Raw genomic sequence first — 19,977 nt, 5'->3', positions numbered from 1 at the left:
CTGACGGATCATCTGTGCAATATTCTCCCCACAAAATACGGCCAAGAAGTCTGGAGACCCTAAAGATAAGGGTCATGTGTTTTTGGCGCACCGCAGCAACAGTACCTGTGTCCTGAGGTCTAAGGGCCATTGCAAATTTACCGCAGTCGCTGCTGCGTTTCCAGCCAGATAATTCTAAGAAATTGCTTGATTTGATATGCACTGCGCCAATAAGAAGCCATATTATTATACAATCTGGGCAATCTGGGGTCATTTTCCACGGAATAAAATTAGTTATTGGTTGCAATCTCAAGCTACGTAGTTTGCTATCGCCGAACGCATTTTATTAGCCAAAATCGATACAGATAGCGCAGCTATCCCCCTTAGGGCGTAGAGACGAGAAAGGGAAATAGGTCTAGATAGACAGGAAATTAAGAAAAAAGAACAGAGCGTAAAGCTGCTCCTTCCCCAAGCACTTCTTTCCTCTCTAAGCGTTTTCCCCGCAAGAAGGGGCAATCGTCGTTTAGACATCATGACGAACGTCCACTTGGTTTCACCGCCCACCTATGGAAACGATTATGAGCAGCAGCATCATGAACATCATCATGGTGCGCACCCTCTTCATGAATACGATCTGCCGGCGGAACCAGCGCCCTATCAGGGTGCGGTGGCCGCTGTAGGCATGGTTGGCCAGGAAGACTACAATATGGAGCTGGAACAGACTGGCCATAAGCCTGAAATTTTCCCTGCTGGTGTTGCGCATCTCACGGATGCTGAAAAGCTTGACGAGACTATTGATGAGTGGCACTTCCCTACGGAGGAAGAGCGTATGACTCTGCGACGTGTTCCGGAAAAGATGAACTGGCCTGCGTTTGCTATTTGCGTTTGTGAATTCGCTGAGCGATTCAGTTATTACGGTGCGACACAGGTGTACTCGAACTTTATCAACAACCCTCGCCCCACTATTGGTGGTAACTTTTCGGAAACTGGTGCCAACCATGGCTCGGGTGAAGCCAAGTCTGGCGCTCTGGGTCTTGGTTCGGTGACGGCGCAGGGTCTGATCCTGTTCAATAGTTTCTGGTGCTATGTTACGCCTCTTATTGCCGCCTGGATTGCTGATGCCTATTTGGGCCGCTTCAGGATTATTTGCTATGGTGTGGTGATTGCGCAGGTGGGTCATATTCTTCTGGTGATTTCGGCCATTCCTGGTGTATTGAACAATCAAACGGGTGCGGAAGCATGCTTCGTGTTGGCTTTGATTATCATGGGCACTGGTACGGGTATATTCAAGTCAAGTTGCCCTGTGCTAGTCGCTGAGCAGATCAAGATCAAGGAGCAGACAGTCGTGACGCTCAAGTCGGGTGAGAAGGTTATTGTGGACCCTGCCCTGACGACCGCACGCACGTACATGTGGTACTACGAGATGATTAACCTGGGCTCCCTGGCAGGTCAGCTTGGTATGATTTACGCTGAGCGCAACGTTGGTTTCTGGCTTGCCTTTTTGCTCCCGACACTGGTGTTCTTCCTGCCCTTCCCTGTGCTTTGGTTTGGTCGCAACTACTACAAGTCGGAGCCTCCGAATGGCTCGGTGCTCACACAGGCATGTGGTGCTTTGTGGATCGGTATCAAGAAGACTGCGTCGTGGAACCCAATCAAGATGGTTCGTTCGTACGGCTCCAAGGAGTTCTGGGACTACGCTCGTCCGTCGAACTACCCTGACCCGAAGCCGAAGTGGATGACGTACGAGGACCGCTGGATTGACCAGCTGGCGCGTGGTATTAAGGCCTGCAACATCTTTGTACTGTTCCCGTTGTACTGGCTCTGCTACAACCAGATCAACAGTCCTTTGATTGTTCAGGCCGGTCAGATGGATATGGGTGGCTCGCCGAACGAATTGGTCGCGCAGCTTGACCCGATCTTTATTATTGTATTCGTGCTCCTCTTCCAGTTCGGTCTGTACCCGATGGCGGAGAAGTACAGCATTCCGTTCACGCCGATTCGCCGTATTACTATTGGTTTCATTCTCGCCAGTTTCTCCATGATCTGGGCCGCCGTCGTGCAGCACTACATTTACAAGACGAGTCCCTGCCATGACCACGTCGGTGATGAAGGTTACTTTGCGCCGGATGGTTCGGAGTGCTCGGAGTTGGACAAGAACCGTTCGCCGCTGAACATGTGGGTTACCGCCGGCGCTTTCGTCCTGATTGCGTTCAGTGAGCTGTTTGCCTCGGTGACGTCGATGGAGGTGGCTATGGTTATGGCGCCAAAGAACATGCGTTCGATTGTCATGGCGATTGGCTCCTTCACAAGTGCTGTGGCCTCGGCTATTGGTGAGGCGTTTGTACCTTTGGCTGAGAACCCGCTTTGGGTCGTGAACTACGGTGTGTTCGCTGGTCTCGCCTTTGTGGGTGGTATCCTGTTCTACATTTGCTTCCGCAATGTGGACCGTCACCAAGACGAGCTGAACCTGATCGGTCAAGAAGGCTTCGAGAATGAGGTGGCGTACGCGGAAGGACACCCTGGCGAGCCGAAGCCTGTCACGGGTAACGCTTACCCATCTGAGAAGACCGCAACGCAGGCTTGATCTTGTGCGATCATGACGTGGTGTCGTTGATTTGATAGTATACATTCTGCATACCCCTTATGTGTAGTAGTCAGGCCATGTTGATGAATATGATTCAGAGTGGCAGTACGATTTTTCAAAGTTACGGATTTAGCTATACTTATTTTTCATTCACGCTCGAAATTCGGCCCAATTAAGGACACAGTCCCTCTGGTCTGTAGGCGAAAACGCCCCCTTGCTCCTTCCTGCTAAAATACAATGCCATATTACATATCTACATAGCCGCCAATAGCACCACTCGCTGCATGATCAACGTCACCAGCATATGCGTCGCCCGTGGCGTCGAGCGGTGCCCCAGCCCCGTACGTATTCCAGAGCTGTGTACCGTAGGCGCCCGCGCCGTAGCCGCTACTATCGTTGCTGAGCCGGACCTCTTTCGCCCAGCTCTGCTTGAGCGAGCCCAGGTCGACAATGAGTTTCGTGCAAGCCTGCTGAAGTACTTCCGCTGGCGTCATCGTGCCATCCGTCTGGATCTTGACCAAGACCCGTGGCTCTAGAGGATGCGGCACTTTGTAGCCACAAAACAACACACCTGGCTGCGCAAGAACGGCATGCCGCAGCATATTACCGAGGGTATGATCTTCCTTATTGAATACAAAGGTAGCTGCGTTCGGGATACGCATATCTTCCTGAACTTCAATCCGTTGCTCCCCCGGCTGGAGGAGGAACAAGTTGAAGCGGTCGGGTGCGTTCGCCATGACGAACGGACTGGTATGGACTAGTATGTTAGCAAAGGCTCTTATCATGCTCATAGCATGCAAGCAGCGTGGGAGCAGGAAGGAAGGCGCCTCATATACCGTTGTAGTTTTTTGAGAAATCAATGGTCACGGCCTTGTCAGGCTCAGACAGTGTGAATAAGAATGTAATCCTAGGTACCTCCAGCCATGCTCCCTTGCCTATGCATGCGATAACTGCTCGGCACGTACCTGCTAATGGGGATGGTGGTCGTTGCGCGCCACGCTGGTGCCGCACCGATGGCCGTACGAGATGCAATCATCACGTGACCAGCACCAGGCAGCGAAGCCACGCGGCCTGTCGCCGGTGGTAGACCCCGCATCGTTCTACATACACAGTGGCGTGGCACGCAGGAGAGTGACGAACATGTCGGAACCGTCCAACTCTGCGCCGTCATCGTCAGTGGCGCCTACGGCGCCACGGGCGGACATGATTCAGAGTGCTGTCTCGTTCCTCGCTGATCCCAAGGTGCAAAGCTCGCCGATTTCTCAGCGTATTAGCTTCCTAGAATCCAAGGGGCTTACGCAGCAAGAAATTGACCTGGCGATGGGCCAAGTGGGTCGTGCTGTGGCTGGTCCGATGGGCTCCACGTCGGCCCAGGGACCGTATATGCAACCATACCCGATGATGCCGGCGTACCCACCGACGAAGCCCCAGCGCGACTGGCGCGACTGGTTTATTATGGCGGTCGTCTCTGGTACGGTCGGTTATGGCGTGATTTCGCTGGCTCGCGTACGTATGCCTGACACTGACATGACAGAGGTACCTGTACCCCCACCTGCAGCCGCCGAACCAAACTGCGCTCGAGGAAGAGCGTGATGCACTTACGGCCAAGTACGACGAAGTGGCCTTGCACCTGGAAGAATTGGAGCAGACCACAGAGGCAATGAGCAAGGGCCTTGCCGAGCAGCAGTCGGCCATTGAAGAGAGCGTGCGTGGTGTCAACGATATGGTGGCCGAGTCGCGTGCGCGTGAAGAGCAGCGTGACAAAGATCTCGACCAAATGAAGAAAGACATTGAGGAGATGCGTGACGAGTTTGCCGGCATGTTTGATCGCTCACGCAAGACGCAGCAGTCTGCGTTGGCTGATCTGCAGACGGAGCTCAAGTCGCTGCGCTCGCTCCTGGTCTCCCGCGGCGGTCTTTCGACGCCGACGCCGGGCGTGACGACGCCGCCTACAGCTAGCGCAAGCGATGGGAAGAACGCGGCGAACGACGCGGCTGCATCGACGCCGCCTGCCCGGCCCGCCCCTACGATTCCCGCTTGGCAGCTAGCTGACTCGACAGATGATTAATGCTTTCTATGTACGCCTTCATCCTTCCTTCTTCCTCCTCATAGCTAGCACTTTGCTCTATTCGATATTGCGCATGACTTTGCCGATGAGACCCGTCGCGAGATCCCGCGCTTCGTTCGCGACGTGCTCCAAGTCACGTCGCTCACGGGGAACAGCCACTTGCATCGGCCCCAGCCGCAAATGCGGTCCTTGCGAGCCGGCACTGGGCGGTGGCCGTGTGATGGATGCCGGGAGCGTCGAGGCGGAGTATTGTACCATTTGGAGGAACGACTGTGAGTTATGCACGGTCGTACCACCGAGCAAAAACCGCGTGCCAGGCCACGCTGGGGTAGCGTGTGTATTGGCAGCACTTGTTGCGCCGTTGAGCAGCGCAATGGACCGCGCCTCTTCGTACGTTGTACCCCCTACCATGAACAGAATTACGTCCTGAGGCCGCGCTGCTGGGCCGCCTGGGTACACAGTCGCAGGCACATCGAGTGCTGACGCATCGGCTGCGCCGGCAAATGGGTAGCTCGACGTTCGCAGCTTGCCACGCATGAGATTGTCGATGGTCTGTAGGAGGTGTGGGGTGTGCTGCGTATACACATTTTCAACACCACGTAAGCCTTTTAATGCACTTTTCCCCCGGGAGAAGAGGTTCTCGTTGGCAAACAAATCGTCCTGCCTCTGCTCGGCGCCAGCCATATTGAGCAGGATGTACACAAGAACCACGTCTGATTCGTCGAGTCCCACTTGTATCAGCTGACGGACCACGGCGTCGATCTGGTGGCCTGTCCACTTTTGGTACCGCAACGCATAGAGGATAGCAAGGCGCAGCTTTGCCTCGTTGGGAATGGCTGATGAGGCTAGCAGACTCTGCACATGCCGCAGGTCTGCCGAGTGACTCTCGTTGCTGGCCAGACTCTGCTCTAGCTCGCTGACTTGGAGCAGCTGCCGCTTCTCCACCAAGCCACTCAGCTCGTCCAGCAACGCCACATGCTTACTTACGTTGCCACGCAGCCGCTGGAACTCGGGGTACTCTTCCACGAAGCGTTTCATATCTTGGATGGTCTCCATCGACGCATTTGAGGCGGACCGTGTTTGGTACTGCAGGACATACTCTTTGATCGATGCGCCCAAATCGCCGAAATTATCATACAAGTTGGAGGCAAAGAAGGGATCGTTCTCGACTGAGAGCACAATATCTTGAGGACCCTTGTCTGTATGCAGTGTGGTGCATCCATTGTGGATGCCCATCAACTCGTGGACCATAGCCTGGTACGTCCATTGCGTGAGCAGGGGCGTCACAGGGTCATTTCGTCGATCGAGAATCAGAAGAAGGGGCGGGACTTCCGTGCGTCGAACATCAAAGAGTGATGCCTGCTCATGTGTCATCTGATGTACCACATCTTCGGCGAGCTTGCGTGCTATTGTGCTCATACGTTCATAGCGGACGACAGGTTTCTTTTTGAGACTGAGAAGGAGCGACGTAAGCGCTCGTGAATGTGTTTGGAACGCCTCCTGATCCCACTGCGACGTGCTGCCGGCCCACAATCGGTGGGGCGGTACCGCGTAGGCGAGGGTAAAGTGGGACGACGTGACAGGGATGTAGTCTGCAAAGAATTCCTGACGTGAGTGACCCTAGGCACATACCTGCACGGCCTGCACCACCTGATGCTGATCAGCCTCTGCCAAAGCTTCCATGTGCTGCTTGGATATCACATTGCTACTGTCTACCATGTCAGAAGGCATCGCATACGTACACAGCCAGTAGGCGCCATACTTGGGCCGCTGCAGCTCTTGACACAACGCTTGAATCGAGGTGTCGTTGGGCTGTATAAACACAACGCACTGCAAATGTGGCATGGGATCGCGGTGTGGATTGGCCAGTTTGTCAGTGAGGTATACTTCATGCTCTAGTAACGCGGACTGGGTAAATGTCGCAGAAATGGTAGGTGTCTGTGATCTTAGCTGGGCTTGCCTGACGTACCGTATGATCATCCAGGAGAAGCATTTTCATGCCTTGCACCTCCTTGATCATGCGCTCTATATACGCGTTCACGGCCTTGCATACATCCATGGCGCTGGGCAATGGAGAGGCAAATGAACGTAGCAACGATACATCCTCTCAGCGTGGCGCGGCCCTCGCAAGCAGGTGGAGGTCCGTCCACGCGCGTAAGGGACGGACATGGGGCTATCGAAATCTTGGCTGCCAACAATCTATCTATATCAATGCAAGGACTCTAAAAAAAAGTGCTATATTACTGGGGAATTTCGCAGGAGAATGGTGCTGTAACGTTGCCTGACGTATACTGGTCTCGAATAGAAATAGCGGCGGCCCATGTACCGGCAATTATGAAAAAGAAGCCAAGACCAATACCTGCCAAGGCCACGAGGAAACCCACTCTGTTCCGCCATGAGCCCCAATAGTTGTATTGGTGGCGGTACAGATAGGATAATGGTGCGACAAGGAAAAAGACACTCCAGAAGAGCGCTGAGGAGAGAGCCAGCAGACTGCTAAAGAATGGAATGACTTCGGCCAGGACGAACGCAATGGCCCAAGTAATCACGTTGATCACGATCCATACAATCCATACAACACGGTCGTTGTTGAGCAGGTGACGACGCTGACTGTTAAAGACATTGATCATAAACATCTTGGCCGTGGGCTGTGCAATTGCACAACCAGCTACAAGGATTGTCGGCAGCGCCAGACCATAACAGATCTTGATCATGATGGTCGTCAAGCTACCAAGCGACGGCGAGGTCACATATTGACCCAGGTTGTAGTTCATAATTGTACCGACAATGAGGTACAAGACCAACGAGCAGCTCATCAAGAGTGTAAGACTGCGAAGGAAGAGACGGGGGTCCTTCATTTCGGCCATGACGGGCAGGTACGCAGGTATCGAGCCGAAACTGATAAAGATGTTCATCACACCCAGCATGCCATCCAAAAAGTCTGGGTCATACTTGGGTGTTGCACCAAAGGCCAACACACGCTTGGGTGGGTCGCCGGGTTTGCTATTCGCAGGACCGGAGACGCCACTAGCAATCATCGCAATGATAACGACCGTCATGATCGATGTGAACGAGATAGCGGCAAATGCCGTGAACAGCTTGTACGAGCGCGGAAGACTGACGATGAACGAAATAATGGCGAACACGACGACCATAACCACCATGCAGGAGCGCCATCCGAGGTACCAGAACGCATAGCCGCCTAGCAGCGCGTGGTTGCCCTGCAAGAACACACTAAAAATGAACTGCGCCACAACAAAGAACGTTGCACCTGTCTTGCCATACATGAGATCACCAGCTTGCTGCAGGTTGTGCACACCAGGGAAAGTCATGCCAAGACGCCAGTACATGTAACCAATGTAGTATGACAAGGCACAGAAGAAGATCGTCACGAGGATAAACGGCACAATACCAATTGTAGCAACAATCACTGGGATACTCAAAATACCCAGCGCAATGGCGTAGGCAATCATGTTGAAAAACGCGCCGAAAAAGCCCAACGTGCGTGGGAATGGCTTCGGTTGGTTGTCGGTATAAGCTCCATTCACGCCCTCCAGCATACCATCATCCAGCGTATCTGCCTTGTACTTGACCGTCTCCGTGGTGGGTTCATTTGTGGCGTGGATGGGCTCCTGCACGATCTCTTGGTCATAGTCCTTTTCGTGCTCTGTTTGTGTTTCAGTGACAATGGCACTGATATCTTCGGTATACTTGATACGTCGCGTGAGTGCTTGATCACCGTGTGCAAACAAGTAGCTCACAATGGTGCGGCGTGGCACCTCTGCCTCGTCCGGCCACAGCGGATCCATGGTCTTACGATCAATCCCTTTTATGGAAGAAGAGCGCGCAGCGAACGAAAAAACAACGATGGGGCACGATGTAGGTGTGTATGTATAGCCAAGCGCCCCTGCTGCGCATGTCGTGACTTCGCTCTGCGTGGGGAACTGCTTTGAGAATGCCAGGCAGCGCCACTTTCACATGACAACCCTTTCTGACCTCCACCATGTCGACGAGTGCACCTAAACGTATGTGGGTGGATGGTGTGCGATGCATGCAACTGACACTTTGTAGCCTTGCCGACCTATGTTACCGTCTGCTCTGGCGCTGCAGCTGGTGCTGTAGAGCTGGTGTGTTTATACCCGCTAGGTACGTCCTACCTTGCTCACCTCAGATGTGGTCAAAACTCGTATGCAACTCTCGAAAGCCGGAACAGGAGCGCAGCGCCAAGGCATTATCAGTATGTTAGGTCATATCATCAAGAATGAGGGGTACGTGTTCGATCTACTTACGTAGACCAAGCAATTTGTATCGTGGCATGGCGCCTCTTCTCCTTCTCGAAGCGCCGAAGCGTGCGCTCAAGTTCGGGTTTGTATCGGAGATCAACTAACCATGAGTGCGAACGACTTTTGGGGAAAGACGTTCCGGTCATGGCTCAATGGCCATTCCAAACTGCATGCACTCCTCACAGGCTGTGCGGCAGGTGCGACAGAGAGCCTGATTGTAGTGCCGTTTGAGCTGGTCAAGATCCGTCTCCAAGATCCGAACCAGATGCACCTGTACAAAGGCCCGATGGATGTGGTGCGCCACATTTATGCCGAGCACGGACATAGAGGCTTGTACCGTGGCCTTTCTTCGACAATGCTGCGCCATGTGTTCTGGAACGGTGGCTACTTCGGCTCGATCCCGTTGGTCCGCGAGGCCCTGCCCGTCGCCACGACGCAGTCGGAGCGTCTACGGAACAGCCTGCTTTCTGGTACAATCGGCGGGTTTATCGGTACGGCGTTAAACACGCCGCTGGATGTCGTCAAGACACGGATTCGTACGTATGACTGCCTCTTTCTTACCTCAGAAAACTCGCATGCCAAGGCGGGCGAGCGGGCCAAGTACCACGGCACCTTCTCGTCGTTGGCCACCATCTTCCGCGAGGAAGGCGCTAGCGCGCTGTACAAGGGCTTTGTCCCGAAAGTCGCTCGTCTCGCGCCTGGCGGTGGTATTCTGTTGTTGGTCGTCGAAGTGATCAACAACGAAGTGCGTCGCCTTCTCGGTCCGCCTTACATTTAACGTATGCACGGCCTTTCGTAGCTATATACGTCCGTGAACAACCAAAGAAAGAAAGGAAGAACAACTATACATACGATCACGATGGCGTGACATACACGCGGCCGCCCAAGTTGAGGCGTTCGAGAATTTGGTCATAGAGGAACTTGTACGACCAGATATTGCCCTTCATCCGCCGAATATCCACGCTGTACAGGCCTTGCAGCTTGACAAGACGCGTAAGCTCAATCGACAGGCGCACTTCATGGCCGCCATCCTCGTGCGACTCGCCAAAGAGAGGGGGGCTCTGGGCCGCCGTAAAGGCCGCCTGCTCCAACGACTGCGCCGTGTTGGACATCGGCAAGGACGTCGTTGCTGCGCTGCTCAAACTCAGCCGCGCCATATCACCCTCCACCTCATCGCGGCTGGTCGAGACACGCGGCGTCGCTGTCGACCCAGCGCTGCCGCTACTCTTCGGCGTCATACGCGACCAGCGACGACGCGACGTCTCTTGTCGCTGACTGGAGAAGAACCGTTCCAGTTTGTTCAGGCGCTTCGGTCGCATACATTCGACGCGGAACTCGTACTTGGGCGTCGGCCGCATGGCTAGACCCATGTGCTGCAGCACCTGCACGAGCTCCGCAAACAGTTCGTCAGGGCGGCGTGTCGTCAAGGCAGCCTGATCCACGGCGCCCACATGCACTTTGAGACGGCGCTCCCAGTACAAGCGCGTTTCCATGCCTGTGTTCGACGGCAGCGGCGCCGAGGTGGGTGGCACATGCATCGAGACACGTCGCGGCGCGCCTTCCAAACGCTCACGCGCCAGCCGAAGCTGCTCGGCGCGGCTCGCATCGTCGGTGCGCATCCCACGCTCCACGTCCATCGACTTGGGGCGCACACGCCGCTTCTCCTCGTCTTGGCTCGACGCCAACGCGGCAGCGGCCGCCGCCGTCATGGCACTGGCCGTAGTGCCCGTGGCCTCGGACGCTTCCTCGTGCGTCGTCGCCATCGCAGGCTTGGCCATCGGTGTATGCCGGCCACTCAGGCGGCGCCACCATGACGCCTTGGCATGCTGCTCGGTCTGCGTCGAAGGCTGGCGTGGTTCGGTGTGACTCCACACGACGCTGGGACCCTCACTAGGCTTGCTGTTGTGGGCCGGTTCCTTGGCTCGTCGGTCCAGCGCCGTATCCAGCGAGGCACGCGGCGGAGGAACGGTGCTGGTAGCACTGGCCATACGTGGCGACGTCGTAGTGGTCGTAGGCATCGTCTCCACCTCACGAGGCGGCACGGGCATCGAGACGGGTCGGACACGTTCCATCTTGGGCTTGGTCGCACGTCGTGTAGGGTGCTCATCTTGCGTCAAGCGGGGGAGAACCATAGCCTCGTTGGCCAATTCGTACGACGAGTTGTGCCAGGGGAACACCAATGGCGGCGCCAGGGTTGAGGTGCCGTCCAAGTCACTGACAGGCGCAGCATCTGCGTCTGGAGCTGGGACAGATGCAGGCGCTGGGGCCGGCGCTGATGCCGGTACAGGGACGGGCGGTACATCGACAGAGGTGGGCTGTGGCGTCGCTGCCGTCTCGGTGGGCTCCGGCTTGGATACCGACGTCTTACGCGATCGCGATTCCTGACGACGCTGCGGAAGGAACGACGTAAGACTCAGTGGTTCCTGCCCAAACGACGACGGGCCTTCCTTGCGTGGTGAGGCGGTGGTATGCTGCATCGGTATCGGCACTGAAATCGGCGCGAGCATCGTCATGCTGGTGGTGGGGATCGTAAGCGGTGGGGCTAGTTTCGACTCGACACGACGTTCTTTCGAGATTCGGCGCTGCGGCGGTGCGAGCACCGTCGTAGTGAGCTCGTTGCTTAGCGTGCGTGGCTTGCCAGCCCGTTTGTTCGTGTCGTCCGTCTCGCTCTTGCGTTTGGACACCGTCGTTGTGGTCGTCGTCGTGGTTGGCGGCGTCAGCGTAGGCGCCGCAGCCATCGGCATCGACGATGATGTGGGCACAGCGGCAGGCATTGGCGGCGTTGCATCGGTCGAGCGCGTAGGCATCGGCGCGGCGGCTGTGGGCTTCGGGGGCGTCGTCAACGCAGCCTTGGGCACCGACGGCGCCGTGGCCGATACAGGGATCGGGGGCGAGGGCACAGGCGAGGCGAGAGGCGAGGCTGCCGCCGCCACGTTCGGCTGCCATGACGACGTAGATGACGACATGGACAAATTGGTCGCATGGGAGGCCGACGCGGGCATAGCAGTCGTCGTGTTGGACGTGGGCCATGTATGCTCCAACAACGCCTGCTGCTCTTCCATCTGATCGCGGTAGGCCTGGCGTTTCTTGGCTTGCTGCTCGATCGCGGCGTTTTCCAGCTCCTCGACCGAGAACTGGAAAATATCACGGTAGGGCGCGAGCCATGGATGGGCCATGACTTCGTCAAGCGTCGCGCGCTTGGTCGGATCTGGGACAAGCATACGCAGCAGCAACGACCGCGGCTCTGCGCCGATATAGTCAGGGAATGTCAGGGGCGTCGACATGATGTACTTGTACAGCATATTGATATTATCGCCTTCGGGGTTCGCTGGGTCGTCGTCAAAGGGCAAGTACCCGGCTAGCATGGCGTAGAGAATCACACCACAGGACCATACATCTACCGCCGCACCGACATAGAGACCATCCTGGACGACCAACTCGGGTGCCGCGTAGCATGGACTACCGCAGCTGGTCGCCATCAAGTCATTTTCACGTGCCGAAAAGTTGTTCGCAAAGCCGAAATCGGTGATCATGACGTTGCGATTCCGGTCCAAAAGCAGATTCTCCAGCTTCAAGTCACGATGAATGATCTTTTTGCGGTGCAGGTACGACACACCGGACACGAGCTGCGCAAAAAGACGACAGGCATCGCGTTCTTTCAGGCATTTGTGTGCCAAGATATAATCGAAGAGCTCGCCCCCGGCACCGTACTCCAGCACGATGCCAATGTAGCGCTCGGACTCAATGACCTCATACAGATGCACAATATTGGGATGCTTCAGCAGCTTGAGGATGTGAATCTCACGCTCTACTTTGCTCATCTTCGATTCGTCGGTGCCTTCTTCTTGCGCAGACGCAGCGACCTTCTCACGCTTAATCAGCTTGATAGCCACTTCTTCGCCATACTTGCGATGCACGCCCAACTTGACTTTGCCAAACTCGCCCTCACCCAACGTCTGCAGGAGAAGGTAGTTGCCAAAGTACACTTGCGGACGGCGTGGGTTCGCAGTAAAGTACGCAAGCGCCGCTGGCGAAGCCAGTGGGAGGGTATGTGGGTGGGATGGTGCAGGCGCCGTCGTCGTGGGGGGGTCGCTCGGCGTGGGCGGCGACGTGTTCGTCGCGCCGTTCACAGCCACCGCAGGCTGTGGATCTGCGGGGGTCATCACAGAAGGCACGCTCTCGCGCGCCACAGGATCTGCACTCGTCATAGACAAGGGGTAGGGGGGTCGAGGTACAACGACGTGGCTATGGCCGGCCAGCGATTATCGTTCAAAGAAGACGAGCCGTGGATGACTGCGAACGTCGCTACGCACGTCTTGACGCGCACCTCCCATTTGCGTCGAGCGTGCCCTGCATCCCTCGATTTAGCTAAGCCGAAATAGGCGCGTAAAAAGCGGCGGCTTGATCTGGTCATCGACGAATCCGTCGATGCAGAGAGCCAATCACCCGCGACTTTTTTCACCTCCACGTGAAGACCAACGTGGCACAAAGTGACGAGGCTTCGACAGCGTAGACGCGGCCAGAAAAAAAGTGTCACGTACGACGTGTGATGGCCTCAGCAGCTGCTGTGCTAGGGCCATGCATTCGATGCCGTGAGTCTACCGCGGCCATCCAAGTCCGCGAGGCAGCGTACTGCGCGACATGCTACCAACGCGTCTTTGACGAAAAAGTCCGTCCTAGTTTAGAGCATGTTCGTGGCGCCATCTTATGGGATAATGTCGTACGTCCGGCTCCTACACCCTCTGCGGGGCGAGCTGAGCCCGCGTTCGCCATCGCATTCGATGCAAGTGTAGGGAGCTGTGTCCTTTTACACGCCATGCACCGCAAGCTGCGTAGTACCCATCAGGCGCCTGCTGCGCTTGCCCGCGCGCCTGAGCGAGCGCGTATCGATGTGCTGTACGTGGACGATAGCGCCGTGGTGCCTGGCTTGACGTCCCAGACGCATGAAGAGGTGCGCTCGTTGGTCGCTGCCATCGCGCCCGATGCTACGTTTGTCGCCCTTCCCCTCGCCGACGTGTACACCGACCAGTGTGGCGTAGCGTATACACCGCAGCCGCAGGGCCACGGCACAATGGCGGCTTCTCTGACCCACTCTCTCGATACGACAGCCGCGTTGCAAGAGGCTCTGCGTACTGTGCAAGATACCCCGTCCCGTTTGGGCCTAAGTGCAGGGCGCACTCGTGCCGAAGACCTGCATCGCATTTTCCGGCATCGCGTATGGCACGAAGCCGCTCGTGCACGGCACTGTGCCGCTTTGGTATGGCCACAGCATGCATCGGATGCTGCAGCGTTCACGATTGAGGCGCTTGCGAAGGGAGCCGGTCATAAGCTTGCTGTCGAAGGCGCAGCTTCGTTGTGGATCGACGATGTGCTGCATCTTCATCCGCTTCGTGCCCACTTGCCCACGGAATTGGCCTTCTACGCGACTCAGCATGCGATACCTACGATGGACCTGCCTGCCTTGATCCCGCAAATCCCACCTACAACAGAGAGTACGTACGAGGCCATGGTGGACAAGCATAGTATCGGACGTCTCTCGGCGTCTCTCATTTCCGCCCTACAGTACGGCGTGTCAAGTACCTCGAGTACGGTCGTCGGTACGGCCAGCAAGCTGGTCATCCAAGATACCCGATTGTGGCCGACGACGCCATCCATCACCTTCCCTCGAATCGGCGCCAAGGCTGAGTCGTCGGTGCGTGCGGTGCTGCAACTGCCTCGGTGGGATCCCTCGACGATGCGGGCGTGCCCGTTGTGCCGCTTCCCAGCGCAACCTGGCGCTGCCCAATGGAAGGCGGATCACTCTATGGAGCCTACGTCATCGTCCCCTACTTCTGCGTCCGAGAATGCGCTATTTGCTATGCTATGCTACGCGTGCCTGCAAGTGTTCGATGTCACTTCGTCTCGTACGATGTACCTCCCACCCGATGTGCTGACCCTCACACAGCAGCCAGGCCGTCTGGCCTACTCTTCGTCGATCCCTGCTGAAGAGGCGCACGACGAGGATGCGGCAGCCATGCGCGCGGCGCTTGCTCAACCGCATGGTCCTCGCACGACGCATGCGCCGCAGCGCGTGTCGGTCGACGCGATGCGAGCGCACGTCGCCTCGTTCTTACTTGAGTAGTGGTCATAGCGTGGAGGTCACGAGGGCATGTTGCCACGTGCAGTCGGCGAGAGACGCGTGCGGTGTGCTGCCGTCCGTGGCCCAGCCACGCGGTCGCGTTGGGCGACGACAGCAACACCGGGGTCATGGCGCACGATCCCTCGTCGGCACCTCGTGCCGAGAACGCCGTGCCCGGCGGTGGTAAGACAGGGACCTCCCTGTCCAACGTGTTTTCCAGCACGAATACGTCGCTAGCTACGATTTCGTTCCAACCACGCTCCAATGCAACGACGACAGCGCCTACCATCAAGGCCCGCCTCGCTGAGGCGCCTGTGTTTGTGCCACGCAGTGCCACAGGTACACCGACACCTACCCCTGCGCAGGCGGCCGGCCTACCGGCCACGGCAGCCACGACGACGCACCCAGCCGCCTCGTCTTCGACGCCAGGCAGTAGTGCGATGCCCGCGCAGGCCGTCGGCGGCGGGAGTGCTGCGCCGGCCTCCCATGCTGCGATGTACACAGAGAACCCCGGCGCCTATGGCTCGTACGTCTCTTCCTACGATCCCTATGCTTCCTATGAACCGCGGGTGGAAGAAGTCGCCGTGCGCCATCCACTTCAGTACCATCTGTGTGCACCGCCTTTCCCGCACGTCAGCAACTTCCATCCGACACACTTGGCCGCAATGACGTTCTTTATGGATCCAGAGCTGCATGAGGAACTGCATCGGAAGCAGGAAGCACTGTATGCAACAGCGCCGCCTACGTCCATGTCAGAGGCAGGCAGTACACGGACGCTCCCGGAGTCGCTCCATGTGTACCACAACCTGGTCGCGCTCGAGCCGGGTGAGACTAGTATGCCCTCCTCGCTCTTGCATCATCGGTTCCATGCGCAGAGTACCAAGCATTTGACTGGCGCCGCTGGCGATCCCAGTCGTGTGTTTGGCTACCCCACGCACGTCTACAAAGCGACGTGTGCGCTGGATGGCAAGTGCTACGTTTTGCGCCGTCTTGAGGGTTTTCATCCACAGCAAACGGCCGCGATGAGTGCCGCAGAACGATGGCGCAAGATCCGGCATCCCAGTTTGGTCGCTGTACGTGAGGCCTTTACGACGCGTGCGTTTGGCGATCATTCGGTGGTGTTTGTGTACGACTACCATCCCCTGGCTACGACGCTGTATATGGAGCACATGACGGTCAAGCCCCTCCAGCCCGATCGGCGGACAGGCCGACTGCAGCCTGTCTCGATGCACGTCCCTGAACGTGTGCTGTGGAGCTATGCGTGCCAACTTGCAGGCTTGTTGCGTGTCGTACACAAGGCAGGCCTTGCCGTACGGTGTCTCGAGCCCAGCAAAGTCTTGCGGACCGCGCAGCATCGCGTGCGGCTGAATGGGTGTGCGATTTTCGATGTGCTGTTTTACCAACCGCAGACGCCGCCTGACGCCCTGGTCGCGCAGCAGCAGGACGATATCCAGGCGCTCGGCCGCTTGTTGCTCTCGACAGGCTGCAACAATGTTGCAGCGGCGCAAGGCGAGGAGGCGATCACTGCGAGCCTTGAGACGTTCCAGCAGCGCTACGGTACGAAGCTCACCGCGTTTCTGAAGCAGCTGCTCTCGAGTGAGTCGCATACCCACATCAACGACGTGCTCACAGAGTTGGCGCCGTACTTGGCCGACGAGCAGAGCAGCACCCTGAACCATGCCGATATGCTCGAAGCGTCGCTCATGCGCGAGCTGGAGAATGGGCGCTTGGTGCGTCTGCTTTGCAAGCTGAATGCGCTGCAAGAGTCGGATCATACGAATACAGAGAGCGGCGAGCGCTACGTCATTCGTCTGTTCCGTGATATGGTCTTCCATGCCGTCGACGAACATGGCCGACCCGCGATGGATCTGAGTCATGTGCTTGTGCACCTCAATAAACTCGATGCAGGCGTCGACGAAAAAATGATGCTGACCAGTCGCGACGAGCTGAACTGTGTGTTGGTCAGCTATGCCGACGTGAAGAAGTACGTCGAAGCGGCGTACGCCGAGTTGGTACGTCCCTAGTCGTATGTAGCATAACCCACTGTACGCCTTAGGTCGACGTGTACCGCTTCGCCATCTCTGCCAGCATGGCCCGCGTAGCCTTCTCTTTCGCTTGCCACGCCTCTCGACGCGCTGCATGCTCCGCTTTTTTCGCCGCGTCACGCTGGGCACGGCGCTGGGCATGGCGGTCTCTGGCTTGAAGGCTAGGTCGTTAGATGCTGTGTACGTACGCCGCTTGGAACGAAGCTTGCGTGCTGGTGCCTAGCAAGGCCTCGTCGGACAATCCATCGGCGATATCGTCGTCGATCGAATGCCGCTCGGCCATCGCTCGATACTCAGCGGCTCGTTCTCGTTTCTTTTCCAACAGACGTTCCCGACCTGTCGCTCGCGGTGCATGCTCGTCCAGCCACGCGGCTGTAGCACGTCGGTCCTCACGGCGCTGCGCCCTTTTCGCCTCGCGTGCCTGCTCGGCTTGCATTTCGCGGGTATACTGCCAATCGGCGACAGAGCGTGGCGGTGGCGAACACACTGCAAAGGCCCATCGATACCGCGTATGCTCACCTTTGCGTCGTCCGGCATACATGTCGTCTACGTGTGAGCACTATGCCTCGTACCTTCCAACGCGCCCTGATTCCACGCGTCGACAAACTCGTCAAAGTAGCCTCGCGCTACGTCTCGCGTCAGCTCGTCTAAATACATATGCCGGGCCGCTAGCCACGCACGAAACTCGTTGGCCCGGGCATAGTACGAGTCGCTCGTGAGGCGGGGGGCATCGTACGGAAGCGTCCTTCGACGCGGCGCGGCGCTCCGTCGCGGCGGGGCCATCGTTGTTCAATGTGGAGGCGTCACGGCCCTGGGTCTACCTCCTCTATGGATTCTCCGGCGACATGCCAAACACGTCATCCAACTCGTCGGTCGTCGTAGGCTGCACAGAGTCCATCGTCGGTGGACGCGTGGTCGGAGCCTCGCGCTCTTTGGCAGGCGCGCCTGGCATGGGCGGAGCAAGGCCGGGCGGCGCCAAGTTCTCCGGACTCCATGGACCTGCCTGGGTATGTGGCGACATCCATAGGTACCGATCCTTCTCCGTACGTGGCGTACCCGATTCAGAGAGAGAACGTGCCGGTTTCGATGTTGCCGCCCAGCGATGCGACGTGGTAGGGATCATGCTAGGTGGTGGCATGACTACTCGCGCATCCACGTCGCGAGGCTTGCGCTGTGGCGAGGAATTCGCACTGGGCGGCGCAGTGGATGTCGTTCGTGACGTCCTATACGGGGGACCGGGCATCGCGGGGTACAAGCCATATGTCTGTGCGAGCGGTGCAAGCATTGCATGCGACGGTGGGAAGGACACGCCTTGCACAAGCCCACGAGCCATGTCTTCAAACGCCATAGTCGATCCCGAGAAGGGCATACGCTCACGTGGGACCTGCATAGGCCGGCCATGCATACGTCCACGTCCATCATGCCGCGCATCCGGGGCGCGCGTCAGTCCATCTTCGCGCTCAGCGCAGAGGTCCGCAAGAAGCTGCGGCGCCCGAACACTGCGATTCGCCAGCAGGCGACTCGCGCGCATAAACTCGCCACGTATGGTATACAGCCCATCCTTGGTGACTGTACGTGCCACATTGTATCCCGCTTGGAACGGGTCTTCTATGCCCAGCATCTCTGACTGCCATCCACGCGACTCCTTGGTTATCAATCCGCCTTCGGTGCGGATGGACATAGCATCCTTGGTATAGTTGAAATCGCGTGAAAAGTAGCGGAAGAAGTCGAGGAGCAACTCACCGAGCGATTCCGTGTTGTCCGAGTGCCAGCTCTGTCGTAGTGCCTCCATGTCATCGAAAAAGTAAATGTTGTGTCCCTCCAGCACAATGTCCTCCGGCAAAACACGCTTCCTTGTGGGGATACGTTGCAAATTGGGGAGCACAGGGGGCCGCTTGACATGTATTAGGAAAAAGAGGACCATAAGTGTGTATCCATACGACGAAAGCGTCCCTGTAAACGGCGCATTGAGCTTCCGCCGCTTCGTCCACACTTTGACAAACAACACCAAGGAGCGCAATCGCGGCGGATCGAGCATCGCATACGAAAGTAGCAGTCGTGTATTCTCCAACGCAAGACGATTGTTGAACCCAATATCGCACGCCATATCGTACGCGTGCGCCTCGCCTTTGGCACGGCTGATTTTCAGGATCGGAATGCGCGCTTGCGGCAGCGGCAGCACATGGAAATCTGTCTCACGACGAATGAGATCACTAAGTGCCTCGACTAGCTCGGCAGAGGTACGCGTCTTTTCCTCACTTTTGTTTGGCGGTACAAGACAGCACAGGTCCATATCTAGCGGCGTTAGTAGTCAGACAAATACATACCTGAATAACGCAGCGCAAAGCCATTGGCCATGCTGCCAAAGGCAAGGAGCTTGGCGTCAGGGTGTAGCTTCGTTGCAAGACCTAACAACTGACGACGTACAGCTTCCTTCGCGCGATACTCCTCTTCGGATGGCAATAGCGGCGTCAGGAACTCCACGATGGCACGCGAAAGATCGGCCGTATGGCGCTCATACGAGTAGGGAATCTGTGATGAGGACATAGGCCGACCAGCGAAACCTTCTGTGGATGACGAAGCACCGCCCTCTCGCGGCGTAGGTGCGTGTCCCGCAGGCGGTGCACCACCATTACCGTCCAGACGCCAGCGTCCGTGCGTCGCATCATGAGAATGCGCGCGTATTTTAGCACTCGCATTGGGCGTACTAGTACGTGAACGTGTAGCCTCGGACGAACTCATGTCGTTTTGCACACAAGCACCTCGTCGTAGCGGCTCTACGGCGAAGAATATAGGCCAGGCTGGGGTTCACGCACAGCAATGGAAAAGGGACGCGCGTTGCAACGGGGCTCGTGGGTATGGAGGCTATGGAGGTGTGTATTCATACATCAAAAGTGCCT

General features: G+C 57.1%; 10 protein-coding genes across 10 annotated transcripts; 5 read left to right on the top strand and 5 right to left on the bottom strand.

Annotated features, from left to right (window-relative positions):
• Positions 1-511: 511 nt before the first annotated feature.
• On the top strand, positions 512-2,563 carry Malapachy_3394 (peptide transporter ptr2a; the record flags this gene model as incomplete). The annotated part of the gene is made up of 1 exon (XM_018137865.1): positions 512-2,563. The coding sequence occupies one exon, from the start codon at positions 512-514 to the stop codon at positions 2,561-2,563; it is 2,052 nt and encodes a 683-aa protein (XP_017993906.1).
• A 245-nt stretch (positions 2,564-2,808) lies between these two features.
• On the bottom strand, positions 2,809-3,300 carry Malapachy_3385 (dna-directed rna polymerase ii; the record flags this gene model as incomplete). Its single annotated transcript, XM_018137856.1, has 1 exon — positions 2,809-3,300. One exon carries the CDS (start codon positions 3,298-3,300, stop codon positions 2,809-2,811), a length of 492 nt encoding a protein of 163 aa, XP_017993959.1.
• Positions 3,301-3,703: 403 nt separating this feature from the next.
• Malapachy_3393 (peroxisomal protein involved in protein import-peroxin) lies at positions 3,704-4,631 on the top strand (the record flags this gene model as incomplete). The annotated part of the gene is made up of 2 exons (XM_018137864.1): positions 3,704-4,069; positions 4,098-4,631. The coding sequence occupies 2 exons, from the start codon at positions 3,704-3,706 to the stop codon at positions 4,629-4,631; spliced, it is 900 nt and encodes a 299-aa protein (XP_017993913.1).
• Positions 4,632-6,871: 2,240 nt separating this feature from the next.
• Malapachy_3405 (neutral amino acid permease) lies at positions 6,872-8,440 on the bottom strand (the record flags this gene model as incomplete). Its single annotated transcript, XM_018137875.1, has 1 exon — positions 6,872-8,440. The coding sequence occupies one exon, from the start codon at positions 8,438-8,440 to the stop codon at positions 6,872-6,874; it is 1,569 nt and encodes a 522-aa protein (XP_017993796.1).
• Positions 8,441-8,634: 194 nt separating this feature from the next.
• Malapachy_3395 (mitochondrial carrier) lies at positions 8,635-9,692 on the top strand (the record flags this gene model as incomplete). Its single annotated transcript, XM_018137866.1, has 6 exons — positions 8,635-8,656; positions 8,703-8,777; positions 8,803-8,899; positions 8,925-8,996; positions 9,026-9,450; positions 9,481-9,692. 6 exons carry the CDS (start codon positions 8,635-8,637, stop codon positions 9,690-9,692), a joined length of 903 nt encoding a protein of 300 aa, XP_017993907.1.
• Positions 9,693-9,768: 76 nt separating this feature from the next.
• Malapachy_3380 (camk camkl kin4 protein kinase) lies at positions 9,769-13,122 on the bottom strand (the record flags this gene model as incomplete). The annotated part of the gene is made up of 1 exon (XM_018137852.1): positions 9,769-13,122. One exon carries the CDS (start codon positions 13,120-13,122, stop codon positions 9,769-9,771), a length of 3,354 nt encoding a protein of 1,117 aa, XP_017993956.1.
• A 341-nt stretch (positions 13,123-13,463) lies between these two features.
• Positions 13,464-15,035, top strand: Malapachy_3422 (cytoplasmic trna 2-thiolation protein 2-like protein; the record flags this gene model as incomplete). Its single annotated transcript, XM_018137892.1, has 1 exon — positions 13,464-15,035. One exon carries the CDS (start codon positions 13,464-13,466, stop codon positions 15,033-15,035), a length of 1,572 nt encoding a protein of 523 aa, XP_017993699.1.
• Positions 15,036-15,160: 125 nt separating this feature from the next.
• Malapachy_3398 (pab1 dependent poly -specific ribonuclease pan3) lies at positions 15,161-17,056 on the top strand (the record flags this gene model as incomplete). The annotated part of the gene is made up of 1 exon (XM_018137869.1): positions 15,161-17,056. One exon carries the CDS (start codon positions 15,161-15,163, stop codon positions 17,054-17,056), a length of 1,896 nt encoding a protein of 631 aa, XP_017993904.1.
• Positions 17,057-17,084: 28 nt separating this feature from the next.
• On the bottom strand, positions 17,085-17,860 carry Malapachy_3411 (hypothetical protein; the record flags this gene model as incomplete). Its single annotated transcript, XM_018137881.1, has 3 exons — positions 17,085-17,238; positions 17,266-17,623; positions 17,650-17,860. The coding sequence occupies 3 exons, from the start codon at positions 17,858-17,860 to the stop codon at positions 17,085-17,087; spliced, it is 723 nt and encodes a 240-aa protein (XP_017993860.1).
• A 43-nt stretch (positions 17,861-17,903) lies between these two features.
• Malapachy_3386 (caffeine-induced death protein 1 cid1) lies at positions 17,904-19,819 on the bottom strand (the record flags this gene model as incomplete). The annotated part of the gene is made up of 2 exons (XM_018137857.1): positions 17,904-19,372; positions 19,405-19,819. 2 exons carry the CDS (start codon positions 19,817-19,819, stop codon positions 17,904-17,906), a joined length of 1,884 nt encoding a protein of 627 aa, XP_017993958.1.
• Positions 19,820-19,977: the final 158 nt, after the last annotated feature.

This window comes from Malassezia pachydermatis (assembly GCF_001278385.1).
Source record: "Malassezia pachydermatis strain CBS 1879 chromosome Unknown scaffold1, whole genome shotgun sequence".
Taxonomy (NCBI): Eukaryota; Fungi; Basidiomycota; class Malasseziomycetes; order Malasseziales; family Malasseziaceae; genus Malassezia; species Malassezia pachydermatis.
This window is presented reverse-complemented; position numbering and strand designations above follow the sequence as displayed.